Source organism: Pleurodeles waltl, chromosome 12, assembly GCF_031143425.1.
Source record: "Pleurodeles waltl isolate 20211129_DDA chromosome 12, aPleWal1.hap1.20221129, whole genome shotgun sequence".
NCBI lineage: Eukaryota > Metazoa > Chordata > Amphibia > Caudata > Salamandridae > Pleurodeles > Pleurodeles waltl.
Genome location: NC_090451.1, coordinates 41,924,477 through 41,952,110, shown reverse-complemented (window position 1 = coordinate 41,952,110; position 27,634 = coordinate 41,924,477). Strand labels below are relative to the sequence as shown.

At 45.8% G+C, this 27,634-nt stretch overlaps 1 protein-coding gene across 4 annotated transcripts in view; it reads right to left on the bottom strand.

Annotated features, from left to right (window-relative positions):
- Window positions 1–596: 596 nt before the first annotated feature.
- Window positions 597–27,634, bottom strand: part of LOC138267441 (SURP and G-patch domain-containing protein 2-like) — a 122,311-nt gene continuing 95,273 nt past the window's right edge. For all 4 annotated transcript variants that reach the window (XM_069216381.1, XM_069216379.1, XM_069216380.1 and 1 more), the window contains one exon: window positions 597–1,780. In XM_069216381.1, the coding sequence (XP_069072482.1) occupies window positions 1,399–1,780 (382 nt within the window). In that variant the 3' untranslated portion in view covers window positions 597–1,398. The remainder of the gene's footprint in view (window positions 1,781–27,634) is intronic.

Sequence of the window (27,634 nt, the reverse complement as noted above, 5' to 3'; positions counted from 1 at the left end):
CCTCTTAAGCTTCAAGTGCTAGAGTCTGTCGTGTTGGGTATAGCATATGTTTGAAACAAGAAGGCTAAGATATAGGGCTACAGTTCCCAGAGACTGAGCTGTTGAGCAAGGTGTATGTCTTGGCTTGTTGTCTTTAGGTACAGGTGGTTGAGTCTGTACTGTTTGGCGTTAGGCATGGTAATACAAGGCCTGCAATCTTTGGTTACATGCACTAGGAGTCTAAGGTGTTGGAATGGGTCAAAATGTGTGACCTGTGATCTTTGACGAGAGGTGTTCAGAGCCTAGGGTTTTGAACATCTTGTTAGTAAGAATGATGGCTAAAGGCCCCTGGAGTCCAGGCTGATTAGTAAGAAACATGGGAGCGGAGACTGACGGCGACAGGATTGCAGATCCTGGCATGTTAGGTGGGGCATAAATCAAAAACAAATAGACTGTGATCTTTGGCCATAGGTACCCAAAGTCTTGGCTGATGGACTCTAAAGAGATTAAGAATAATCCACCAATAACTAAAAGATGATACAGCTCTTCTGCTACATTAATCCTGGGACAGAAAAGCACACACATATATATATGGATAAGATAGTCACACAGCTAGGTGAACAGTAAACATTTTAATTGAAATTTTAACTGTGTTATTCAATTATAAATAGGAAACATGTAAGCATGTACCCCTGCATCTTGGAACACCAATGCTCTTAATTATTCTAAGATCCATCATGATAGTGCAACATCACAAATTACTGGTTTGCAATAAACGATTCTTAGATTAAAAAAACAAAAATTAAAAAAATAAAAAGTACTTCTAAAGTCTTGGATTTTTATTAACAAGCTCTCAAATTTGTGCTGAAGGAGATGCAGAAGGTAATGTTGTCTATAACTTACAAGCCATACTTACCAGATGTTTCCAGGATGAAGCCCTACCATCCTCAATCACATTTACCTTAACCGTGACCCATATCCATAATAAGAAGTTTGAAAGCAAAATCTGCTCAGCACGGGGCCGATACAGTGGCAAATAATTCACAGTGCGCTCCAAAATTCAAAACAGCATAGGTAGCAAAGTTATCAGACTCACAGGAAGTTGTCAAAAGCGCATATTTTCCTTTAGGTCACCATGATGTACAAAAACCTTTCAGCCTTCATTCCTTACACGATCAGCTACAAATCTCTTAGCACACTGAAGTAGGCTGCAGGTGTATGTAGCGCTTTAGAAGTATCTTAAAACACGGTGCACTATAAGCACTCTGATACAATCGAGGATCAACTTACAACTAACTTTGCACTCCAAATCAATTGGGGAAAAATCTTTTGTTAAAAAACTCAGAACAAAAATATATTGAAACATTATTGAATTTCTAGTGCATAAGCATCCGTTTGCTGAGAATTAAGAGAAACGTATTATAACAACCTAATGCCAGAACGTGAATCACGTCTGGAAGACGTCCACCTTGTGTCTCTAGATGCAGAATCAGTCCGTGACCGAGACTTATGGTGTCGACTGCTTTGATGCCTGCTGTTTTTAGACACATTGTCTTCAGTCTGTGAATCTTCCTCGTCTGAATCGTAAAGCTCAGCCAGCAGCAGCAGTGCACTTTGGGGTTCTGCAGTTTGGCCAGTAGAATTTTGGGATCCGGTGCTCGTAGAGTTTGTTTTATCTGGGTCAGTCTGTACAGGAGATTTTGGACTAGAAACATCACTCGGAGCTTGCTTGGCCTTGCTAAACTCTGTTAACTTCATGTGGTAGAATTTGTATGCTGGGTGGTCTTTATGATTTAAAAACCTGTGAGACAAACAAAGCGTATTTAAAAATGACATGACTTCTCATAAATATTGAGATTAATTCAAGCATTCCACCCATCACTTTTTAGTTTTCACAATGAGAAATCTCAAGTGTGACAGAGATGTCCAGAGGCAGACTCTGTAGCTCACTGTGCCCACTGGGCTCAAAAGCTACTCATTATGAATTAGCTCCAAGATGCTGAAGCTGTCAAGGGTAGATTTTGTTCCTTTTCAGATTGAGCATAGCCCAGACTGCACGGGGAGTGGCTTGTGGCTATATGGCATTATGCCCCCCCCCCCAAAAAAAAGTGTTCAATTTGAATACTGTATATATTCTTACCGAACTTATATTAAGAAGTTCACACTTAGTAATAATTAAAGTATGGTGGAGGTGCAACAATATTTGCAGAGCTGGGAGACGGGGGTGAAGAGAGAAAGAGAGAAAAAGATACAATAGAGCAAGGGAGTGTTACAAATGAAAGGGGGGCCATGAGAAAGAGATAACGTGGAGGGAGGGAGATATACTGACTAAATGTTGGCAAGAACAAAAAGAAGAACATGAATAAATGAGTGATTGCTGAAAACTCTGTATCTAAGAGAGTGATTAACATGTAGTGTTTTATAAAAACAATTAATAGTGTTTCTGTTGGCACTGGATCAATATTAATGCCAACACAAACCTTAGCAAGGTGTTCTGGTGATCAAGGATGATTGTTTTATGTCATCTACCTAACCTCCTGCTTAAAAAACACCAAGAAGCACTTCAACAAACTGTTAAAACAAATCCAGGAACCTTCATTGTTGATACTAGCGCACAGCTGTCACCAAAGTAACAGAAACCCCACAAAATGTAGATACAAACAACTCAATGAGACATGGTTTAATGACACATGAACTGTAAATTTGTATAGCTTCATCTATCCAGGATTCAAAATCAGCACCACAATTAAACTGAAAAGGAAGGGATGGCAGCCTAGGATACTCTGCCTGACTGACTTGCAATAAAAAAACCACCCCATTCTATTTACCATTCATAGGCTTGGGAGCAAGATGTACAATATATACAAATAGCCCCATCATCCTCGCATCAGTGTACCAACTGCTAGAATATTTTCTCAAATTCCTGGACAAAATCCTTGAACCGACTTGGCACCTGCAAACCACTGCCCCTAAATGCTGATGACGCAATACACTGGGTCGATGACCACAACAGACCCCCATTAGCCTGCACTGTAAACCAGACTGCATTTTGACTAATTTAACTGTCCCATATGTACACTGAATCACGCACTAAATGTAATTTTTACCTACAGCATTAACAGAGCAGCTGTCAGATCCACCCACTAAAATTGTGAACTCAGCATTCTTACCCGTACTCCTCCTGAACCTAACAACAAAGCCCACACATAAGAACTAAACAAACATTCAAACCTATGAGGCATCTGAACAACCTCAATACCTTACAAAGCAGCTGGACACACAGCTTGACCCAACAACTCTGAACAACAATTCAGGTTTGTCAATAGAGAACAGTTAACATAACATCACCATTACTGTTAAAAAGCTGGTACCACAGAAGATGGGGGAAGCACAAAGATAGAGCCAAAATGGATAACAGATCTTTCAACCACAACCTGGTGCTGCTACCAAAAAGACCATGCTGAAATCATGACTAGTGAAACTCGTAGAAGAGGCTATCAAAAGAATATAGGGAAAACAACAAAAGATTGTGGGGGAAGCTGCAGCTATAATACAACACAAAATACACAAACAAAGAAATTCTACAGCCTCTATATCGAATTTACCTATCCCCCCAAAAACACTCTAAATTATACTGAATACCCCCATTTATTAAAATAAAAAAGATGAAGCTGAATGACTCAATTGTAAACAGCCACCAATCACCCCCATGCAATTACAAGAATGAGCTGAACTCGAGCATCTTTTCCACAACCACTGGCCAGGGTTCGGATATGCAGAGGTGATGTGAGTGAGTCTTTGTGAAAGTCAGGCCAGATCTCCTCTCCAAACATTACAGCTTTTGACACAACAAATCACACTATCTTACTGGAAAAGATGGAACAATGTGCAGGTACACCTGGGATTGAAACATTCCTCACCAACAACAGTTAAAAGATTAGGCTAGGGGCTCCCATATTTCATGCATAGCCCATGGAGTACCCTAATTTCCACCCCTTTCGCGTCATTAATTAAATTTCTATGAACGTTCCTTAGCACAGCTACAAGTAAAAAACCATGTGTACACACAAACACACGATCTGCAAATCCGCTTGAAGCTAGACCCCACTCCCGGTAATGCAACCTTATCACATAATGCTTCTGGATGAAGACAAGTTCTGCAGCAGGAATGGAGCCAAAACGTAGATCCTACCTAGCTGAACAATTAAGCATGACTTGTTAAATTCAAACTGGCACCCAGGCATTGAGCCCTACTTACCTAATCATCCTAGCAATCCAGAGATACCTTTTTACACTGATATTTCTTTCACTTCTCAGGTGAAAGCAGTGTTTAAGCGTATTGATGTCCAGCTATCTCCTTATACTTTAAAACCTACCACTCCTGCAACCAACCACAGCACAGGAGTAGCTGATAAGAGCTTCGGTCATGGCACATATGAACTACTGCAACATAATTTATCATTCACAATGATATTCCCAAGAAACCCATTACCTGGTTACAAGGGCTGGTGAACCAGGCTGCTAGACTGTGCCTAACCCAACATATGTATGGCTATATAATTCCCTTGTTGAAAGCACTCCATTGGATGTCATTCAACGCTAGGATTAAATTCAAGGTCCTCTCTACCACCTATAGCCAAGTCACCAAGATGTGTCTTTTTCCAATTCTTGTAAAAATATCTTTCGCACTTAAAAGTGGGGTTTGACAACAACACTTTGGAACGCTTAAACTAACAGCGGGCCCCAATTGTATAGGATATTTAAGTGTAGTTTACACTTTGAGATAGTATGTTGCTGGAACAAACAGACGGATCAAACTGAATGATTATACAAGAACATAAACAGTCTTCAAATATTTTGCACAAACATCTGAAGCGGTTACACCCCACCAATAAGGTCGGTGCAATTTCTCCAACATAGACTTTGGTACCTAGTATGCCTGACCTGGATCAGGGTAAAGATAGTGAGCGTGTGATGGGGGACTCTGAAATCGCTATTAGAAATTCAGGTATTAATGTTATATGTCCAAACAGTGGTTTTTAGAAATAATTCAACCATTTGCTACTGAGCCACTCTGCATGCCAAAATACTCTTTGTGCAATAAAATGTATTTTTGTTTTAGTTACTGGTCCAAGTAGCATCCAACGATTTGGGACGGCTGAGCTGTAAAGAAGTATGCCATCAAGAAGGTCATCTCAGTTCATGGCACGAATTTTAAGGTTTACAGTGTGTCTGTTTATTTGTAACTACTTTAAGGGTATTTCCTTTCCCAATGACAGACAAATGAAAGATTAATTTGCTGCATATAAAGGCACACATACTGGGTACCAGTTTGATTTGTAGAATCTTGCACTCCTCCCTCTTATGGTAAGATTTTTCTTCAGGCAAGCTGAGTGAAGCTGCACTGGTCTAGAGTAACAAAAGTACAGTTTATTTGGCCTCGGACCTTTTGAGGGAGACTTGCACAACTGCTGACAAGGGGGATTTAGCCAAAGTTCTATCAAAACTCCCCAACAGAGGTGGGCTCCAGGAGCCTGATCTAAGCTAGTGTGGTCAAATTCACGGGTGTTCCAAGGCATGACCACCTTCTCAGGTGCCTTTCATTCCAGATTGGGTTTATAAAGGGTGACCTCTGCTGCAGGGTCCAAATCGTACAACTCTGTCCTTTATCTGCAAAAGATACCTGTAGGTGGCTTACGTAAGACCTTTCCCCCTCTCTAAATGGTACAGTGGAGACCTCATTTTGTGGTAGGTAATAATTTTACCAGTTCGGATCATGGTTGCAGAAGTCTTAACATTGGCCATCACTGAATCATCCCTCTTACTTAAATATGAAAGCTTCCATCTTGCTATGGCAAGAGACTTCTTTATTACTGGTGTCTGACAGGCAAGAAATGGTTTTGCCACCAACGTCAGAAACTCAACACAGGCAAAACCCTGCAAATTCATAGATTCCTTAAAATGACAAACTGGTTTTACAAGAGACATCCACTGAGGCCTACTTGCTGCACGCAATACAATGAGCACTGTTAACTGAAACTCGCACTTCCGCTGCGTGCAACACTCTGCTCTTGGCCACAGGGGACAAAGGGCTCAACCGAACCACACTTCCCAGGCACATCGGCGGGAGGAAGTCGCCTACGACGCTCTGCAGAGCCTAAGGGCGCATAAATTGAAACTTGTGCTTCTGCTGCGCGCAACACTCTGCTCTTGGCCACAGGGGAGCGAAGGGCTAAACCGGACCACACCTCCCAGGCACATCGGCAGAAGGAGGCCGCCTACGATGCTCTGCAGCGCCTGAGGGTGCACAAATTGAAACTTGTGCTTCTGCTGTGCGCAACACTCTGCTCTTGGCCACAGGGGGCGAAGAGCTCAACCGGACCACACCTTCCAGGCAAATAGGTGGGAGGAGGCTGCCTACGACGCTCTGTAGCGCCCAGAACTTGCCTGGGCGAAGACCGGGCCAAGAGCGGGCCCGTCTGCACCCGTCCACAGCTGGGCTGGGCCTACCCTCTTGGCTTTGGGATCTATTAACATTTGATTAGGCTGTTTATAAAACGTTGTGTGACCATAAGGCTTGCTGAGCAAGTATTTGAGATGTTTAAGTGTTCTAATATTGTTGTCCTATATTGGATTCCCACTCTTCTGCAGTTCCAAATAGATTTATTGTAGTGGGTGTTAATATATATTAAAAAACTATGGGTAAACAGAAAACTGTAGTTCAGAAGGTAGATACTGAACTTCGTTGTTCAACAATCGATTCCCTTTTTAGTATGGGCGGTGGGAGTTATCTTCAAGGAAGTTGATCATGCCGAAAGGCGCTTATCCCTGGGGGCAGCTGGGCCGAGTGAAGATATAGAGGGACGTCCCAGACTAATAGCCCTGGTAACTGATAAAAATCACACTTTAGAACTGGAGGACATAAGGAATGGTGATGACCACCGAGGGTGTATGGCTACAGTTACTGCTACCCCTAGATTACTCAATAACTCACCTACCGTAAAAAGGAGGAAACAGTGCAGAAAGGGGGCTGATAGCGACCTGGGCCCTATAATGCCAGCAAATCCTGAACCCATATACTGGAATAATCTTATATCTGCTTTTAATGATTTGCTTAAACCACTTAGAGATAAACTGGACAAACTTGAAGGGGAGGTGTGGAAAATAATGGCCATGTGTCAGAAAGTTTCTATGCCCCTGGTGGCTGCTATCCCCCAAACGACTGTTTACTGAATGTTGCACAAAATGAGCTAGGTCCCATGGCTACACCACAGGAGCCTATAGACAAAGTTGGTTTAGTTCCGAGCCCTAGCCGGAGGCATAATTCTATAGAGAAGCAAAGGGTGGCCTGTTGTGTAGGCCAATCTAGTGGGCAGCATACAATTATTAGTAAGAAGCCGTACGGCTTTCCACCGGACTGCTTAAGATCTACTATAAATTCTAAAGCACCTAGTATGTCCCAGTCAGGTAACCTCTTGAATTCACAGAATACTATGTCAGCCCTGTTGAAACTGAGGGAGGATTGTCCAACTATTAATTTACCACCAGAGTGTTGCCCCTATGTTATTATCGTGGCTAATGTTCCTCCTTTACGGCCTGGTCAGAGCGAACCCCAAGGGATTCAGAAGAACAAAGTACTGCATTGGATGGTCCAAAACAATTTATTCACAATAGATGATGCCCACCAGATCATCCTAACTCGACGAGTAGGCTGGGTGGTACAGTCAGAGAAAGAGTGTGGGGGAGATTGTATGATTATCAACTTTAGGAGCCCTAGACTTGTAAGGGACATTTTATTTAGGTCAACTTTTTATCCACATCATTGCAATACTCCATTATTGTTTCCGTTGGGTGTATTTGATCGACATTTGCAACCTGTACAATCAGGGCACCCCCCGGTACACCACTATTCCGAGCCAATTAAAAATTTACACCACACCTCCTCTGGGCCACTAAGAAACAGATATCAGGCCTCGAGTACACTTTCAGATAATGATTGACAAAATTATAGGGGACATGTGGATAGTATAAAGAGAAATAATAAAGAGCGCCATAACTTTGCTACATGGAATGTCCAAGGTCTACATAGTAAGATTGAGACAGAGGAGTGGGGTAACATCATTAATAAACTTGACCTTGTATGTATCCAAGAAACATGGTGAGTTTCCCCAGTCCATACTCAAGGATTTACCTCATATTTCTTGCCAGCTACTCGTTCCCAATTTGGGAAGGCTAAGGGTGGGCACCAGGTGCTTATTTCAAGTATACTCCCTGTAGTGGTCAAAAAGACCTTCTGGGAGACCTCAAACTTTCAATTGTTGTGGCTGAAGCATAAGGAGTATGACTGATGTGGTATTAATTAACTATTTTAATAGTGTTTTTAATCTACCCACTGAAGAGTAGTTCATGCTCTAGATCAGAATTTACATACATTTTTAAGTTTTATTCATTCTAATTTTATTATTTTATGGGTCGGAGATTTTAATATCCAATCATGTTCCCTACCAGTATTTCGAACCTGTGGGCTTACCAGTCATGCAGGGGTAGGTTATGACCATTTTTGTCATAATGACTATGGAGAGGCGCTCAAAATGATTTTGTCTAAAAATGATCTGATGTTAATGAAATGTAAACATGGCGTTAATGGCGACGTACTACCATCATTTAGAGGTACTAATTCTTCATCTGTAATTGATCATATTATAGTGTCATCATTTGCTAATAATGTATGTGATACCCCTATTGCAAAGTCATAACTGAGTGAACATGCTCAGATTGTTCTTTCAACAGTATTTTAGAGCCTTAAGGATGGGTTCCAAATTATTGCAAATCAGGTAGAGGCACATAGAACAAATGGGGTGAGACTGAAATGGAAAGATACAGATCGAGCTGACATTCTTTAAATATTGTATGAGGGTGTGTGCCCGAAATTAACTACTGCCTACAAGAGGAAATTGAACCCTCACGGTTGCTTAATAGTTTTAGTTAAGTTATTGTACATACTAAGGGTCTTCTGACATATTACCCTCAGACTAAGAAGATTAAAGGGTGGTTTGACCAGGCACGTACCAAAGACGGGGGGGATCTTAAACTAGCCCTTCATATATCACCAAGAGACCCAGTGGCAATTAGGTCACAGCGGGTAAAATACAGCAAAGTCCTGGAGCGAAGAAAGAAAGAGTTGAGGGAAGAGGCATGGTCAAATTTGGCGCTGGCGACGAATACAAATAATACTAAATTTTTCTGGGAAATAATAAATGTCCCCTTTTTGTCCGAAAGGGCGCCTCCTGAACTGGGTTCCAGTGTATCCTGTGTAGCATGGGTGGATCACTTTTCAGAGGTCTTTAAGAAAAGGAGTGGGCCAGTAGATATATCTAAGCAACTGGGGTTGGGGTAACCCAACCAATTACATATTACCATGGATGAGGTTTTATCAGCTATGTCAGTTAGTGCCAGGGGTAAGGACCCAGGCCCGGATGGGGTGCCGGTGGATGTTTTTAAAAATAAGAGTGATTTATGGGTACCCATTCTGACTAGGTTGTTTAATATAGCCATGACTGGAGTTATCCCGATGTCCTGGACCATGTCCATTATTATACCTATATACAAGAAAGGTGATAAAGAATGCTCCAAAAAAACTATCGCCCAATATCATTGTTGGACTCATCCATGAACATTTTTAGTAGGGTCATGTAAGGAAATGGCTCCCTGTTGCAGTTACCCCTCCACTTTTTGCCTGATACTGATGCTGACTTGACTGAGAAGTGTGCTGGACCCTGCTAACCAGGCCCCAGCACCAGTGTTCTTTCACCTAAAATGTACCATTGTTTCCACAATTGGCACAACCCTGGCATCCAGGTAAGTCCCTTGTAACTGGTACCCCTGGTACCAAGGGCCCTGGTGCCAGGGAAGGTCTCTAAGGGCGCAGCATGTCTAATGCCTCCCTAGGGACCCCTCACTCAGCACAGACACACTGCTTGCCAGCTTGTGTGTGCTGGTGGGGAGAAAATGGCTAAGTCGACATGGCACTCCCCTCAGGGTGCCATGCCAACCTCACACTGCCTATGGCATAGGTAAGTCACCCCTCTAGCAGGCCTTACAGCCCTAAGGCAGGGTGCACTATACTACAGGTGAGGGCATATGTGCATGGGCACTATGCCCCTACAGTGTCTAAGCAAAACCTTAGACATTGTAAGTGCAGGGTAGCCATAAGAGTATATGGTCTGGGAGTCTGTCAAAAACGAACTCCACAGCTCTATAGTGGCTACACTGAATACTGGGAAGTTTGGTGTCAAACTTCTCAGAATAATAAACCCACACTGATGCCAGTGTTGGATTTATTTAAAAATGCACACAGAGGGCATCTTAGAGATGCCCCCTGTATTTTACCCAATTGTTCAGTGCAGGACTGACTGGTATGTGCCAGCCTGCTGCTGAGAGACGAGTTTCTGACCCCATGTGGTGAGGGCCTTTGTGCTCTCTGAGGACAGAAACAAAAGCCTGCTCTGGGTGGAGGTGCTTCTCACCTCCCCCTGCAGGAACTGTAACACCTGGCGGGGAGCCTCAAAGGCTCACCCCCTTTGTTACAGCACCCCAGGGCACTCCAGCTAGTGGAGTTGCCCGGCCCCACTTTTGGCGGCAAGGCCGGAGGAGATCATGAGAAAAACAAGGAGGAGTCACTGGCCAGTCAGGACAGGTCCTAAGGTGTCCTGAGCTGAGGTGACTCTGACTTTTAGAAATCCTCCATCTTGCAGATGGAGGATTCCCCCAATAGGAATAGGGATGTGCCCCCCTCCCCTCAGGGGGGAGGCACAAAGAGGGTGTAGCCACCCTCAAGGACAGTAGCCATTGGCTACTGCCCTCCTAGACCTAAACACACCCCTAATTTGAGTATTTAGGGGCTCCCCAGAACCTAGGAAACTAGATTCCTGCAACCTAAGACGAAGAAGGACTGCTGACCTGAAGCCCTGCAGAGAAGACGGAGACACCAACTGCTTTGGCCCCAGCCCTACCGGCCTGTCTCCCCACTTCGAGAAAAACTGCAACAGCGACGCGTCCCCCAGGGTCCAGCGACCTCTGAAACCTCAGAGTACTACCCTGCATCTAAGAGGACCAAGAACTCCCGAGGACAGCGGCCCGGTTCCAAAGAAACTGCAACTTTGCAACAAAGAAGCAACTTTTAAAGACCACACGTTTCCTGCCGGAAGCGTGAGACTTTCCACTCTGCACTCGACGCCCCCGGCTCGACCTGCGGAAAAACAACACTACAGGGAGGACTCCCCGGCGACTGCGAGCCTGTGAGTATCCAGAGTTGACCCCCCTGAGCCCCCACAGCGACGCCTGCAGAGGGAATCCAGAGGCTCCCCCTGACTGCGACTGCCTGCTTCAAAGAACCCGACGCTTGGTAAACCCACTGCACCCACAGCCCCCAGGACCTGAAGGATCTGACCGCCAGTGCAGCAGCGACCCCCAGGCGGCCCTCTTCCTTGCCCAGGTGGTGGCTACCCTGAGGAGCACCCCCTTGCCTGCATCGCTGAAGAGACCCCTGGGTCTCCCATTGAAACCCATTGCGAACCCGACGCCTGTTTGCACTCTGCACCCGGCCGCCCCTGTGCCGCTGAGGGTGTACTTTCTGTGCCTGCTTGTGTCCCTCCCGGTGCCCTACAAAACCCCCCTGGTCTGCCCTCCAAAGTCACGGGTACTTACCTGCTGGCAGACTAGAACCGGGCACCCCTATTTCCATTGAAGCCTATGTGTTTTAGGCACCTCTCTGACCTCTGCACCTGACCGGCCCTGAGCTGCTGGTGTGGTAACTTTGGGGTTGTCCTGAACCCCCAACAGTGGGCTACCTTGGACCCAACTTTGAACCCTGTAAGTGTTTTACTTACCTGTGAAACTAACAAATACTTACCTCCCCCAGGAACTGTTGAATTTTGCACTGTGTCCAATTTTAAAATAGCTTATTGCCATTTTTGCCAAAACTGTACATGCTATTGTGATGATTCAAAGTTCCTAAGATACCTGAGTGAAATACCTTTCATTTAAAGTACTGTTTGTACATCTTGAACCTACTGTTCTTAAAATAAACTAAGAAAAGGTATTTTTCTATATAAAAACCTATTGGCCTGGAATTGTCTTTGAGTGTGTGTTCCTCATTTATTGCCTGTGTATGTACAACAAATGCCTAACACTACCCTCTGATAAGCCTACTGCTCGACCACACTACCACAAAATAGAGCATTCGAATTATCTCTTTTTGCCACTATCCTACCTCGAAGAGGAACCCTTGGACTCTGTGCATGCTATTTCTTACTTTTAAATAGTACATACAGAGCCAACTTCCTACAGGTCATTTTGGCAAGACTTAACGTCTGGGCATTGGATAATAATACTCTTTCACCCATCCAGTTCAGATTTAGGACAGGACTGGGCACTATTGAGCAATGTGTTAACCTAGATCTGATCATAGGGAAGTATACAAAGGCCACAAAAGGGGCTCTGTCCCTCCTCTTTGCAGATCTTAGTAGTGCTTTCGATTAGTAGTGCCTGCCCTTCTTTGGACCACATTACTAGATATGGGTGCCCCAAGGTATATCATTGACTTTATTGCCCACCTATATGCATATTTAACATGCAAAGTCCGCTTTGGGCAACTGGAAGAATGCACCACCCCTTTTAAGATTGGAAGAAATATTCGCCAAGGTTGTGTACTCGCCCTGTTACTGTTCCCTATATATACTAATGGGGTGGATAAGTTCCTGCAGGAGATTTAGGTGGACCCCCCCTATGTGGCAGGGTGGCCCGTACCCACATTACGTTATGCTGATGATGTTGGCCTGATTTCTAGGACCCCAGTGGGCTTCAAAACTTAGAACAGTTCATGACCTCAAAGGCTATGGTGATTAACAAATATAAACTTTTACTATGGCCTGTGGCCAAAAGGTAAAGAAATGCAGGAGTTTTTATATCCATAATCTGGAGATTACTACTGTCAATTCATTTAGTTATCTGGGTGTATTGTTCTTGAGCAATGGGAACAACATATTCACTCGGGTAAGGATAAACTAGCAAGGAACTTGTGAGCTATTTTTAGTTTTGTTAGTAATCTAGGGAGTCGCCCCATATCCACTATAGTAAACATCTATAGGGCTAGAGCATTATCCACAGTAGTGCATAGAGCAGGAGTATGGGGGGTACACAAAAAGCACCGCTTTACAATTTGAGGAAAATTGTTTTTTAAAACATTTTCTATGTTTACCTACTTCAGCATCTAATTGGATTGTACATCAAGAGGTGGGTCTCCAATTTTTGGAGGACGTGATGCAGGTGAGCCCTTTGCTCCTATGGCGTAGTATTTGGTCCAAGGAGGAAACCGTTTTCACTAAGCAAATTATCCTAGATTGTTTAAAAATGGATAACGCTCTGTGCATTCCCGGCTTGCCTTTATTGACTCTTCTTTCAAATCTGTGTTCAACATAACTATAAATTCAGACCCAGAGGAAGTGTTGATATTATCAAAGAAATTTATAGAAGGCACTTTTTGGCAAAATAGGGTGGGCGGCAGTAAAACAAATGAATCCATTAAATCCACTATTGGTATATATATATATGTCCCTTTCACTGGAGGCAAGTAAAGAAGGTTATCTACTTGGTGTTACTAATATGCAGCATCGTTCGTCCTGACAAGATTAAGGGGGTGATTCTGACCCCGGCGGTCACGGACCGCCGGGGCCAGGGTCGGCGGGAGCACCGCCAACAGGCTGGCGGTGCCCCGCAGGGCATTCTGACCGCGGCGGTTTGGCCGCGGTCAGATGCGGAAAACCGGCGGTCTCCCACCGGTTTTCCGCTGCCCATTAGAATCCGCCATGGCGGCGCAGCTCGCTGCGCCGCCATGGGGATTCTGACAGCCCATACCGCCATCCTGTTCCTGGCATGGGCACTGCAGGGGCCCCCATAAGAGGGCCCCACTTTGCATTTCAGTGTCTGCTTTGCAGACACTGAAATATGCGACGGGTGCCACTGCACCCGTCGCACCTTCCCACTCCGCCGGCTCAATTCTGAGCCGGCGTCCTCGTGGGAAGGGTCTTTTGCACTGGGCTGGCGGGCGGCCTTTTGGCAGTCGCCCGCCAGCCCAGTGCAAAAGCCAAAATACCCTCAGCGGTCTTTCGACCGCGGAGCGGTATTTTGGAGGGGGGAAGTCTGGCGGGCGGCCTCCGCCGCCCGCCAGACTGAGAATGACCCCCCAAGACTTGGAATAGCGCATCATTTAGTAGCATTTCCTAGTATGAGGTCCTATCCCTATGAGACAGCCAGATGCCCCCTGTGATGGGACAAGTAAGGAAAGCACTTTGCACTTTATGTTATTTTGCAAGTTTATGAACATCTTAGAATTTCTTTTATCGTAAACCTCTTTTTAGAAAATAGAGTATAAGAACTCATCTGGCGGCACTGGAATTTTTATTAACACTTAGCAATCCACATTTGTTATAGGGTAGCATTATATATTTTAAATGCCATACAAGTTGGGAAAAGTCTTGTTTCTATCCCTGGTGAAGCCGGATAAGTGCAATTTCTTTTATGATAGTTGTTATTTTGAAATTAGGGGGTTGGTGGGCTGCGTTAGTGTTATATATTTATCTTTTTTATCTATTATGGTTAGCTAGCATCTGTAATATGAATTAGGATATGATTATGTTGAATATGTATTATATTTATGTACTTTAATAGCTATTCTGTAGTGGCTGAGTAAAGTTGATGACTGACTGAACACTGAACGACTCATTGTAACCCAAGCAAGCATATACAATCACCCTTTCAGCAAGGGAAACAATGGAAGAGCAAACAGAACCATCCAGGAGGCTGAAGCCAGAAACTTGGTGGGGGAGATGGGAGGTGGGGGCGATGGGTGATGCAGCGGTGGGAGCAGGTTTAAATGAGTGTGGAGGGATGATCTTGGAGAAGTGTTCTGTTCATATCTGCAGCACGTGGGAAACTCTGAAGCATTAGGGAAGGAGGACGAGAAGGAAGACAAACATTCCTTTCATTTAGGACTGATATCCTGTAGGAAAATGCCACTGTTGGCATGGTTACCCCACACTTTGTCTCTAGTGTTGATGCCGACTTTGAAAGTGTGCTGATGCCTGCTAACCAGGCCCCAGCATCAGTGTTCTTTCCCTAAAACTGTACCTTTGTTTACCCAATTGGCACAGCCCTGGCCCACAGTTAAGTCCCTTGTAAAAGGTACCCCTGGTACCAAGGGCCCTGTAACCAGGGAAGGTCCCTAAGGGCTGCAGCAGGTATTATACCACCTTAAGGGACCCCTCACTCAGTGCATGCACACTGCTTTGCAGCTTGTGTGTGCTGGTGGGGAGAAAAGACAAAGTCAACATGGCACTCCCCTCAGGGTGCCATGCCCACAAACCACTGCCTGTGGCATAGGTAAGTCACCCCTCTAGCATACATTACAGCCCTAAGGCAGGGTGCACTATACCACAGGTGAGGGCATAGGTGCATGAGCACTATGCCCCTACAGTGTCTAAGCCAATTCTTAGACATTGTAAGTGCAGGGTAGCCATACTGAGTATATAGTCTGGGAGGTTGTCATTTCGAACTCCACAGCACCATAATGGCTACACTGAATACTGGGAAGTTTGGTAACAAAAGTCTCAGCACAATAAACCCAGAGGGCATCTTAGAGATGCCCCCTGCATGTTAGCCCAACTGCTAGTGTAAGGCTGACTGGTCTGTGCCAGCCTGCCACTTCCAGAAAAGTTTCTGACCACATGGGGCGAGTGCCTTTGTGCACTCTGTGGTCAGAAACAAAGCCTGCCCTGGGTGGAGGTGCCGCACGCCTCCCCCTGCAGGAACTGTAACACCTGGCAGTGAGCCTCAAAGGCTCACCCCCTTTGTTACAGCGTCCCAGGGCACTCCAGCTAGTGGAGATCCCCGCCCCCCCGGACAAGCCCCCACTTTTGATGGCAAGCTTGGAAGGATAATGAGAAAAACAAGGATGAGTCACCAGCTCAGCCAGGACCACCCCTAAAGTGTCCACAGCTCAAGTGACCCCCTCCTTGAGAAATCCTCCATCTTGCTTTGGAGGATTAGGACCGATAGGGATGTGCCCTCCTTCCCAAAGGGAGTGGGCACAAGGAGGGTGTAGCCACCTTCAGGGACAGTAGCCATTGGCTACTGCCCTCTAACCCTAAAAATGAACCTAAATCTTGTATTTAAGGGCTCCCCGAACAAAGAGATTTAGCTTCCTGACAACCTCAAGAAAAGGAGGACTGCTGAGCTGAAAACCCCGCAGAGAAGAGAAGGAGACAACAATTAACTTGGTCCCAGCCCTACTGGCCCTCTCCTGGTTCAAAAATATGCGAAAGAAGAAGCAACAGGTTCTACAGGACCAGCGACCCCTGAAAAGGACCCCCCTGACTGCAGCTGCCTGGGACGAAGATATCTGAAGATATCTGAAGCACTGCACCCGCAGCCCCCAGACTCGAGAGAAACCGACCACCGGTGCAGCAGTGACCAGCAGGCGGCCCTCCTCCAATTCCATTCGGTGGCTTGCCCGAGATGCCCCCTTGTGCCCTGCCTGCAGCGCCTAAGTGACCACTTGGTCCGCCCATTGAGCTCCATTTGCACCCGGCCGCCCCTGTGCCGCTGAGGGTGCGTGTTTGGTGCCTACTTGGGGGGCCCCCCAAGCGCTCCTCTAAACCCCCCTGGTCCGCCCTCCAACAATGTGGGTACTTACCTGCAAGCAGACCGCAACCAGGGTATCCCGTCTCCATAGGGACCTGCGTCATTTTGGCTCCTGTTTGACCTCTGCACCTAACCGGCCCTGTGTTGCAGGGGCTGGGTGTTTGGGGTTATCTTGAACCCCCAACGGTGGGCTACCTATGCCCTGGAGACTGAACCTCTAAGTCGATTACTTCCCTCCAAAACTGTACTGTACTTTCTTCCCCCAGGAACTGTTGAAAATTGCAGTGTCCCCTTATAAAATAGCCATTTTAAGAAAAACTGTGTACATTGTTGGTTCCATTCAAAGTCCTGATTATACCTATGCAAAGTACTTTTCATTTAATGTACTTACCTGCTAAATGAATCTTGTGGTTCTAGAAAAAATTAAGAAAGAATATTTTTCGATATAAAAATCCTATTGGTCTGGAGTGAAGTCATTGAGTGTGTGTTTCTCTTATTTTCTGTGTGTGTACAACAAATCCTTAACACTACCCTCTGATAAGCCTAACTGTTCGACCACCACAACAAAGAGCATAAGTATTATCTATTATTGCCTCTGTCAAGCCTCTTGGGGATCTCCTGGACTCTGTGCACACTATGGGGGTCATTCTGACCCTGGCGGTCTTTGACCGCCAGGGCGGAGGACCGCGGGAGCACCGCCGACAGGCCGGCGGTGCTCCAATGGGGATTCCGACCGCGGCGGTAAAGCCGCGGTCGGACCGGCACCACTGGCGGGGTCCCGCCAGTGTACCGCGGCCCCATTGAATCCTCCGCGGCGGCGCAGCTTGCTGCACCGCCGCGGGGATTCCGACCCCCCCTACCGCCATCCAGATCCCGGCGGTCGGACCGCCGAGATCCGGATGGCGGTAGGGGGGGGTCGCGGGGCCCCTGCAGTGCCCATGCCACTGGCATGGGCATTGCAGGGGCCCCCGTAAGAGGGCCCCTAAATGTATTTCACTGTCTGCTGCGCAGACAGTGAAATACGCGACGGGTGCAACTGCACCCGTCGCACAGCTTCCACTCCGCCGGCTCGATTCCGAGCCGGCTTCATCGTGGAAGCCTCTTTCCCGCTGGGCTGGCTGGCGGTCTGAAGGCGACCGCCCGCCAGCCCAGCGGGAAAGTCAGAATTACCGCCGCGGTCTTTCGACCGCGGAACGGTAACCTGACGGCGGGACTTTGGCGGTCGGCCTCCGCCGGCCGCCAAGGTCAGAATGAGGGCCTATATCTAATTTAGATATAATATATACACAGCCAGTTTCCTACACACACTCCAAAAAAGAAGAGCTGTGTTTTATAGTCAGTGTGTTTTAAATGACGGCACCATTAACCCAGCCCAAGTAATTGTTGCATCACCCGAAAAAAATTATTCAATATTGTACAGAGGATGTAGCCAGAAGTACAATTTTTTTTTTTTACAGAGAACAGTGACATAAGCACAAAGAGAAGACACAGAAAAATGGAGAGTACTTTGCATACCAACAACAATATGAAAAATAGTAGTATAAGCAAGTTTTCAAATCTTGCCAGAATAGCAACAGTTTGCTTTTTTTCGATGGGATTTCTCAAAATTCTGGGGGCTCAGCAAGAGAAGACTAGCTTACAGTTGCTATTTACTTATGTGGGGAAGCAGTATGCATGGAATGAGCTGGGATAGGGTGACGGGCGGGTGAAACACTGCAGGAGGTTGCCATCCTGGAGTGAACTTTAAAGCAGGGTTGCAGCAAGACATCTCTATTCACACTACACCTGGAAAAAGCCAGCTGTAAAGCTGGAACCACTCACAGTGGGTCAGGCGGGACTGGCCCTGGAGTTAAAACAGAGACGTGAAGTAGAGTTTTACACAAAAGAAAAGCGGGACACAGGGTTAGGTAGTGAAGCTTTACAAAGATGGGCGATTTAGGATTCAAATTTCTGATTTCCTTAACAAGTCAGGAAGTAGATTGCTAGATATCTTTTACATGTGCAAAGACAATTTACATTTCTAAGAAGACAAAGTTTATAGAAATATTATACAAACTAAAGACATGGGAATTCATGTCAGGAGTTGAAGGGGGGTAGATTCCTGTTGACAGCAGAGCACGGAGTTGTACAGAAAAGGTTCCTGTTCTTGACAGAATTCAAGTTTGTTTGGGTTGAATTTAAGTGTGAAAGAAAAAGAAGTTGCCCAAAGTTCAGGAAATAGTGGCCATTAGGGAATTCAGTGTTCAGATGCAGCAAAAGGAATGGTTTCTTACCTGTAACTCCAGTTCTCTCGTACGGGTATTTCCATGATAGTCATAAGCACTGAATAGTTCCGCGCGCCTGCGGGGACCCCGGAGCACTGTCTTGTAGTATATTCTTAAGTGTAGATATTAGCCTTTCTTGAGAAAAGGTCTGTTAAGCCACTTAAGAATATCAATGTGCAGCCTAGGTGAAAAGCTACACAGGCCAAATTGTTTCATTCTTGAGGTTGGAAAGAAAGAAAGCTGTAGTGCAGATACACCTTCAAACACATATTTATTCTAGAAATGTAGTAAAAAACATATTCTCAAACTTTATTTACACCTTCAAATAAGAATGAAAAACAATGCAGGGCAGTGTAGCCCATAGGCTGACATTATACAGGATGTAAATAGAGTTGTGCCTTTAAGAAAGAAAAGTCTTCCTGTATCCCATCATGCACAGCAAAAGGCAGTTGCCTCAGTTCTTTTTTGTAGGCTTGTAACATGACATGAAGAAACATGAACATTCTTTGAATTAACAACATCGTTATCATTATTGCAGATATCCTTATGTCAACTCCACCGGGGAGGAGGGAGGGTTGCTTATGACTATCATGGAAATACCCCTACGAGAGAACTGGAGTTACAGGCAAGAAACCATTCCTTCTCTCGTAGGGGATATCCATGTATAGTCATAAGCACTGAATAGATTAGCAAGCCCATCCCCATAACCGCGGTGGAGAAGACCGAACAATACTGAAACCATAAATTATGCAAATAAATTCTTGAGAGAGGCCTGTCCAACCTGCGCATCTGCCCTAGCATCTGAATCAAGGCAGTAATGCTTAGTAAAAGTATGGACAGATTTCCAGGTAGCCGCTTTGCATATTTCTGTCAAAGGAATATTTCTCATCAAGGCAGCAGTCGCTGCCTTCCCTCTAGTGGAATGGGCTTTTGGCCTGCCATCGAGAGATTTATTTGCTAACTGATAACCGAATACGATACATGAGACAATCCACCTGGATAAGGATTGTTTGGAAGTGGCTAAACCTGTTCTAACTGGGCCATAGTTAATAAACAGCTGCTGTGATTTGCGCAAGCATTTTGTCCTATCCAAGTAAAATTTTAAAACCCTCTTTACGTCGAGAGAATGTAGGGTTCTCTCAGCAGGGGTAGACGGATTTTGGAAGAAAGTTGATAATGAAATGGTTTGGTTCACATGGAAGTCTGAAACGACTTTAGGCAAAGATTTTGGATGTGTCCTCATTACTACTTTTGAAGAATGAAAAACCGTATAAGGCTCTTGAGCGCAAAGGGCCTGGATCTCACTGACCCTACGAGCTGATGTGATTGCGACCAGAAAAGCATTTTTCCACGTAAGATGTTGGAGTGATGCTTTATGTATTGGTTCAAAAGGATGTAGCATCAGACGCGAAAGGAAAATATTCAGCTCCCATGGAGGAGATGGCCTTCTAATGGGAGGAAAGACCTTTTTCAAACCTTACAGGAAGTCTTTTATGATTGGAATCCTAAAGAAAGAGGATTGGGAAGGGCTCTTTCTATATGCCGTTAGGGCCGCCAGGTATACTTTTATTGATGACAATTGCCACCCAGACTTCGCCAAACTTAGCAAGTATGGAAGAATAGCCTCCTCTCCGCATGATATTGGGTCGACGTTGTTGTGCAAGCACCACATGCAGAACCTTTTCCATTTGCAGACATAAGCTGTTCTTGTGGAGGGGCGCTTTGCCTCCTTTAGAATCTCCATGCAGTCCTGAGGTAGGTTCAGGTGACCATATTGTACTAACTCAGGAGCCATGCTGCCAAATTCAACGATGAGAGGTTGGGATGAGTTATCTGGCCTCGGAATTTCGTGAGAAGGTCTGGGCGACAAGGTAGCCTGATGTGTGGTTTGAGTGACCGGTGAAGGAGGTCTGGAAACCACCACTGGCGTGGCCATTCTGGGGCAATGAGAATCATCTTGGTGTGAGCACTGGACAGCTTTAGGAGGACTGCCGGTATCAGGGGAAGCGGTGGAAAGGCATAAAGAAATGCTCCTGACCAGTTTATCCACAGGGCATTCCCCAACGTTCCTGGATGGTAGTATCTGGAGGCGAAGTTTTGGCATTTTTTGTTTTCTGGGGTTGCGAATAGGTCTATAGAAGGGGTACCCCACATGGCAAAAATGGAATGGACGACGTCGTCGTGCAAAACCCATTTGTGGTTTTCGTCCATTGCTCGGCTGAGGGCATCCGCTTAAACATTCTGTATGCCCGGAAGGTGAGTTGCCACTAGCGAGAGGTTCCTGGCTAGAAGCCAGTGCCAGATTGTTTGAGCCTCTGTCGACAGAGTTCTGGATCTGGTGCCTCCTTGTTTGTTTAAATAATACATGGTGGCCATGTTGTCCGTCTGGAGAAGCAGAGTGTTCGCCTTCAGTGATGGGAGGAAGGCCTTGAGCGCCAGATGGACTGCGCGAAGCTCTAAAAGGTTGATGTGATACAGTCACTCTCTCTGTGACCACGTGCCTTGTACTCGAAGGTGATCCATATGCGCTCCCCATCCGAGCAGCGATGCGTCTGTGACAATGGTTTGGGTTGGCGGCTGTTGTTGGAATCCCCTCCAGAAGATTGTTCGGCGAACACCACCACTTGAGGGATTGTATGGCGTGGAGAGAAAGAAGGACGCTGTTCTCCCAATCGTCCACTAGTTGACACCATTGATCCTCCAGATATGCCTGTAAGGGTCTCATATGGAGGTGAGCATTGGGAATGAGGTAGATGCAAGACGCCATCGAGCCCAGGAGAGAGGATATCGCTCTTGCAGTGGTCTGAGGCATTTTCTCGAGCTGCTGCCACTTTTGGAGGATTGATAATCGTCGTTCCTCCGAAGGAAACAGCTTTCCTTGCGTGGTATCTATGATGGCACCTAAGTAATGCAGCCTCTGAACAGGTGTTGCTGTGGATTTGGCGAGGTTGACCTGAAGGCCCAGACTCTGGAGAAGCTGGTGAGTCCAGTTGAAATGCTGTTGAGCTTCTAGATACGTGGAAGCTTTTATGAGCCAATCGTCTAGATAGGGGTAGACGAATATCCGATGTTTCCTTAAATGGGCTGCCACCACCGCCATGCATTTGGAAAACGTTCTCGGTGCTGATTTGAGGCCGAAAGGTAGTACCGTAAATTGGTAATGACTTTCTCCGACGACGAATCTTAGAAACTTTCGATGCTTCTCGATCACCGGAATGTGAAAGTAGGCGTTGTGGAGATCTATTGCGCAGAGCCAGTCGCCTTGACGAAGTTGGGGGTAGATTTGGTGTAAGGATAGCATCCTGAATTTCTCTCTGCGAATCCATTTGTTTGCTACCCTTAGATCTAGAATGGGATGAAACTCGTGTTTGTCTTTCTTTGGTACCAAAAAATACCTCAAGTAGATTCCCTTTCCGTGCTGGTTGATCGGGACAGTTTCTATTGCTCTCTTTTGTTATAGGGTTGTTACTTCTAATTGGAGAGCGTTGAGGTGGTGACTCACTGGTTTGGGTGGAATAGACGGCGGAGGGCTGATGAACCTGAGAGAGTAGCCATTCCGCACAATATTCAACACCCAGGCATCTGATGTGATGCGTTGCCACTCGTCCAGATGATTTGAGATACTTCCCCCTACCGGAGTGGGTAACGGAGGAGGGGGAAGCGAGGATTCAGGGCTTAGACGCCGGTGCCGGACGAGCTGTCTGGGTTTGCGGTGTAGAGCGACCCCTTTTTGGCTTCCGTTGGGTCGAGAAGGTTCTCTGATGCTGTTGCTGGGATCTTGAAGACATCCACTGTGGCGTTTGATATCTCTGTGTAAAGAGTCTACGGTGATAGGTACGGAATGTTTTCTGTTGCTCTCTTGGTCTCTCGATGCCCACCGCTTTCAGAGTGTCTAGTTCCGTTTTCATTCTCGACATCTCGTCGTCAGCATGAGAACCAAACAAAGTGGAACCCGAAAAGGGCAAGTTTTGAATTCTCTGTTGCGCCTCTGGTTTAAGTGACGTCAGGCGTAGCCAGGCGTGTCTTCTTAAGGACACTCCATGAGCATAATTATGGGCGGATAGCACCGAGGAGTCTGCAGCGGCACTGTTCACTTGGTTGGAGACCATGGCACCTTCACTAACGATCTCCAAAAAATCCTCTTTTTTTCTCTTTAGGGAGATGTTTCGCAAATTGCAGCACGGAGTCCCAAAGGGCACGATCATACCTGCCTAACAGTGCAGTAGCACTAGCTACCTTCATCGTGATGGCTGAGGTAGAGCATACTTTGCGGCCTGCGGCATCAATCTTTCTACTCTCCTTGTCCGGTGGTGTGGAGGAAGACGGAGATGTAGAATGCAACTTTTTAGCAGCCACTATAACCACTGAGTCAGGCACCGGATCCGACCCCAGAAACAAAGGGTCCTGCTCCCGAGGATGATATTTCTTTATAAGCCTGGAAGGAGCAGTTTTAGCTGTGGACGGCGTTAAAAATATGTCCATTGCCGGTTCAAGTAGCCCTGGGACCAGCGGCAGTAATGGTCTTGAAGATGAACGCTGGTGCAATGTCTCGAAAATAACAGAGGTTGTTGGAGCGGGTACTGCCAGTGGGATGTTTAGTTTGGTAGCACCGCGAACTAGGACCGCTTGGAAGGTGTTCACGTCCGGGAGAAACTCTCGGAGACGGTGAGTCAGATAAAGTCGGAGAGTAATCCCTTGTGGATGAGGAGGAATGTCTATGGTGGGAACGAGGAGATCTTTGAACAGATTCACGTCGACGATGATGTCGAGAGGAAGAAGATTGTCTCGAAGAGTGTCGGGAATATCTTGTGGATTCTGCTGGAGTCACTGGAGCGGACTCTGTAGGAGGAGCCGGCGGAGGAGCTGTAGGTGCCAGAGGTGTCTGTGGTAGGGGCGACGGCTGAGGAGACGGTTGAGGTGAAGGTGGTAGAAGAATGAGAGAAGCCGAGGATTCTGAGGTGGTATAAACCCTCCGGGGCCTCTGAGTGCCTCCTCGACGTCGACACACTTCTCAACGTCAAAGTACAATGACGACGAGTACCTCTTGGCGTTGACCCCTCCCGTCGTTGAGAGCCTCTCGACGGTGATCTCCCTCGACGTCGATGGGATGACGGCGATCGTCTTCGACGACGAGTACTGTCCACCGACGACGACCGTCCTCGTCGCGTCGACGGCGACCTGGATGAAGATTTTCTTGACGACGAGTGTCTACGCCGTCTCGACGGCGATATGGCTGTCGACGTCGAGCGATGTCTCTTCCTCGACGGTGAGCCGGTCCTTGACAGCGAGCATGTTGGCGCCGTTCCTGGTCTCGACGTCGATGCTCTAGACGTCGTCGGAGACCTATGACGTTTGTGAGCAGGTCTGGCAGCTGCTCCAGAGGACACAGTGAGAGCCCTGGTAGAAGACTGACCTTCTTCTCGCTCTGTGGCAGATTGCCCTCTTCTTCTCCTGTCCTCTCTTGCCTGAAGCCGAATTTTCTCCCTGTCGTGAAGAGTTCTTCTGGAGAAAGTTTTGCAAATGTCACAGGCATCAGGTTTGTGACTTGATGGTAGGCAAATAATACAGACTTGGTGTAGGTCTGTTTTGGCCTTTTTCCTGCCACAGCTAGGGCACTTGTCAAAAAGAGAAGGCATTCTGAGGACAGAAAAACTTTAAATTTCTGTCAGAATTTGACAGGAAAAGTTAGAAAATGTTCACTCTAGATGGAAAACGTCGAGTGAAATTGAAATCCAAAGGATTTTAATTGAATTTTTGTCAAAAAAAGCTTTGTAAGGTAGAGCTCAATGCTTCGGGGTCCTGTCAGAAGGAGCCGGAAAAAAGAACTGAGGCAACTGCCTTTTGCTGTGCATGATGGGATACAGGAAGACTTTCCTTTCTTAAAGGCACAGCTCTATTTACATCCTGTATAATGGCAGCCTATGGGCTACACTGCCCTGCATTGTTTTTCATTCTTATTTGAAGGTGTAAATAAAGTTTGAGAATATTTTTTTACTACATTTCTAGAATAAATATGTGTTTGAAGGTGTATCTGTACTACAGCTTTCTTTCTTTCCAACCTCAAGAATGAAACAATTTGGCCTGTGTAGCTTTTCACCTAGGCTGCACATTGATATTCTTAAGTGGCTTAACAGACCTTTTCTCAAGAAAGGCTAATATCTACACTTAAGAATATACTACAAGACAGTGCTCCGGGGTCCCCGCAGGCGCGCGGAACTATTCAGTGCTTATGACTATACATGGAAATCCCCTACGAGAGAATGGTGGATATATGTGTTTCCATTAATTATCACAGTTCCCTGTGATTGTATTCAGATGCTGACCACAGCATGTGAGACGCCGGAGCCTTGAGTTAGTTAAGTAGTCCTGAAGAAATCCACTTCCAAAAGGGTGAGCTTAAAAAAGGAAGGAGGAAAACCAATGTAGCCCCTTCCCCAAACACCGATTCCCAGCCATGTGAAGAAGAATGTCTTGAGTGCTTCACAAAGATGTAATCACATCATTACATAATACCATCTGGGTAGAAGTCATCTGTATTACATCTACGTCCTAATCCTGATTGAAAAGAGTTTAAAATGAAGATATTGACCACGCAGGAACCTAGTTGTAGAGCAACATTATTTTTGATAGTCTTCGCTAGAAAACCAAGTTTGGACGAGGTCAGAGGAATCCAGGTTAGTATTTTTAAAAAGAGATATTTGGTCTGAGTTTAAGGATGGGCCAAAAACCCACTGCTTTAGAGGAGCAAGTACGCTCTTCAAAATTAAAGGCACAGACATATTAGAGTACCTTCAAGCAGTAATGACACCATCTGCAAAAGAATATTTTTTTGATAAACTAGAGACTTTGCACTAAGTTACTAGAATCTCAGGAAAGAAATGATTAACATGTGGCTTTGTAATGATGGAGGGTACAGGTTAACCTCTACATGTAGTTGGTGATTACTTCAAAGCTAACCTTCAGGATTTTCTAAAAAATAAGTTGGCAAAGTTAAAGGCAGTTCCATTATCAGGTAAATAAATCATCCAGTTTGTTTTTTCATGACACATTTTATTGAGTTTTACCAAAGATGACAAGCCAAACTGACTGACGAATATACAAAAGGGAGAAAGTCTCAAGTACACAAATGCATTAACACAAGATGTGCATAGAAATACCTTCCCGCACCACCTCACCACCCAAATGCAAGTAATAACATTAATCTGGAGAATGTTGCATAGTGTCATTCCATTTCTCCCAGCTGCATGTCCATACATTCGGAGGTATTCATCAATCAAGAAGTGCTCTGTGTGGACTGGCTGCAAAATAATCCACCAATAATCTGCCCATCGTTGTCAAACTTTGCTGTGTTTTGAGGACATCCCCTGGCCAGATAACCCACACCCCCTTAAGCCCAGGCAGTGATCTAATAATCTCTTCCACAGCGCCAGAGAAGCGGGGGAGCCCCAACCTTCCACTCTCTGGCAATATCTCTCTTCGTGAAGGTCAGACTCAAGAACAGGAGCGCCATTTGTACCTACTGCCCGCAAGGCCTTCAGTGACATGCACGCGAGTCAGTCTTAGATTCAAAAGTATTGTCCAGGAGAACACTCTGTAGAGACTGGAGGTCAACCCATCCCACAATTTATTCAAGGAAGTACATCCCCACACTGTGTGGAGGAAGGAGCACTCTACCGTTAGACAACGTAAGCAAGGTTGAGATTCCACCACTATCATGCACCACAGGCGCTATTTGCAATAGTAGGCCCTATGTAGGTATTTAAGCTGATTGAGTCGCAGGCATGCTAAAATGGCTGCCTCGCAAGGCGATCTCAGGGAGCCGGACCAGTCGCTGTTGTCCAGGGTTCCAAGGTCTGTCTCCCAGGCTATTCTAAGGGAGGACAGTGTGTGTGGGCTGTGGAAGATTATAGTGCAATATAGTTTGGCTAATTTATGATCTCCTAGATCCCCTGCAAGAAGTTTACCCTCAAGAGGATTATAATCAGGGAGGGAGTCAAGGTTGCTGATGTAGGGGGTAAGAGTGTGGCGGAGCTGTAAGTAGCTGTGAACTGGCTACAATGAAGGCAGAAGTCTTGCTGAAACGCTTGGAAGGACTTCAAGGCCATGTCAGTCATTACATCGCCAAAGTGGATATGCCTATCATGTACCACTTCCTAAATCCCTCCAGTTGTGCCACCTGTTGTAGCACAGAGCCAGGCCACAGCGGCGTCTGCTCCGTTAGCTTTCCCTACCATCCCATTTGACATAGAACCAGTTTTTGACTGTAGAGGAAACTGTTCTTGGCGGCTACAGGAAAGTTGATTTCAGGTTAAATTGGCTTGAATGGGATTTGTTTAAGGTCTCCAAGAGTCAGGCAAGTTCACATTCAGATTACTTCTTCAAGCTTTTATGTTAGTTCATTTCAAAATAACTTTTATGCTTGGAAATGCATATTGGAGTTTTGTCAAATGCTGGCAGTTCTTCTTTCTGTTTCATTTACTTAAAGGAAAATGTAGCGGAGATTTAACAGATTTCATTCAAGAGCACAGAGTATACACAGTGTCTGCTGAAAAGATGTGCAATCCTTTGGTCCTAGGCTGTAGTGACACTAAGGCTGTGCAAAGGCCTCATTCACAGTGTGGTGAAAGAAGAAAGCTGCTGTAAATTGGCAAATGTCCCTTTCTGCCCCACAAGTTTCTACCCGCCTGATTAAG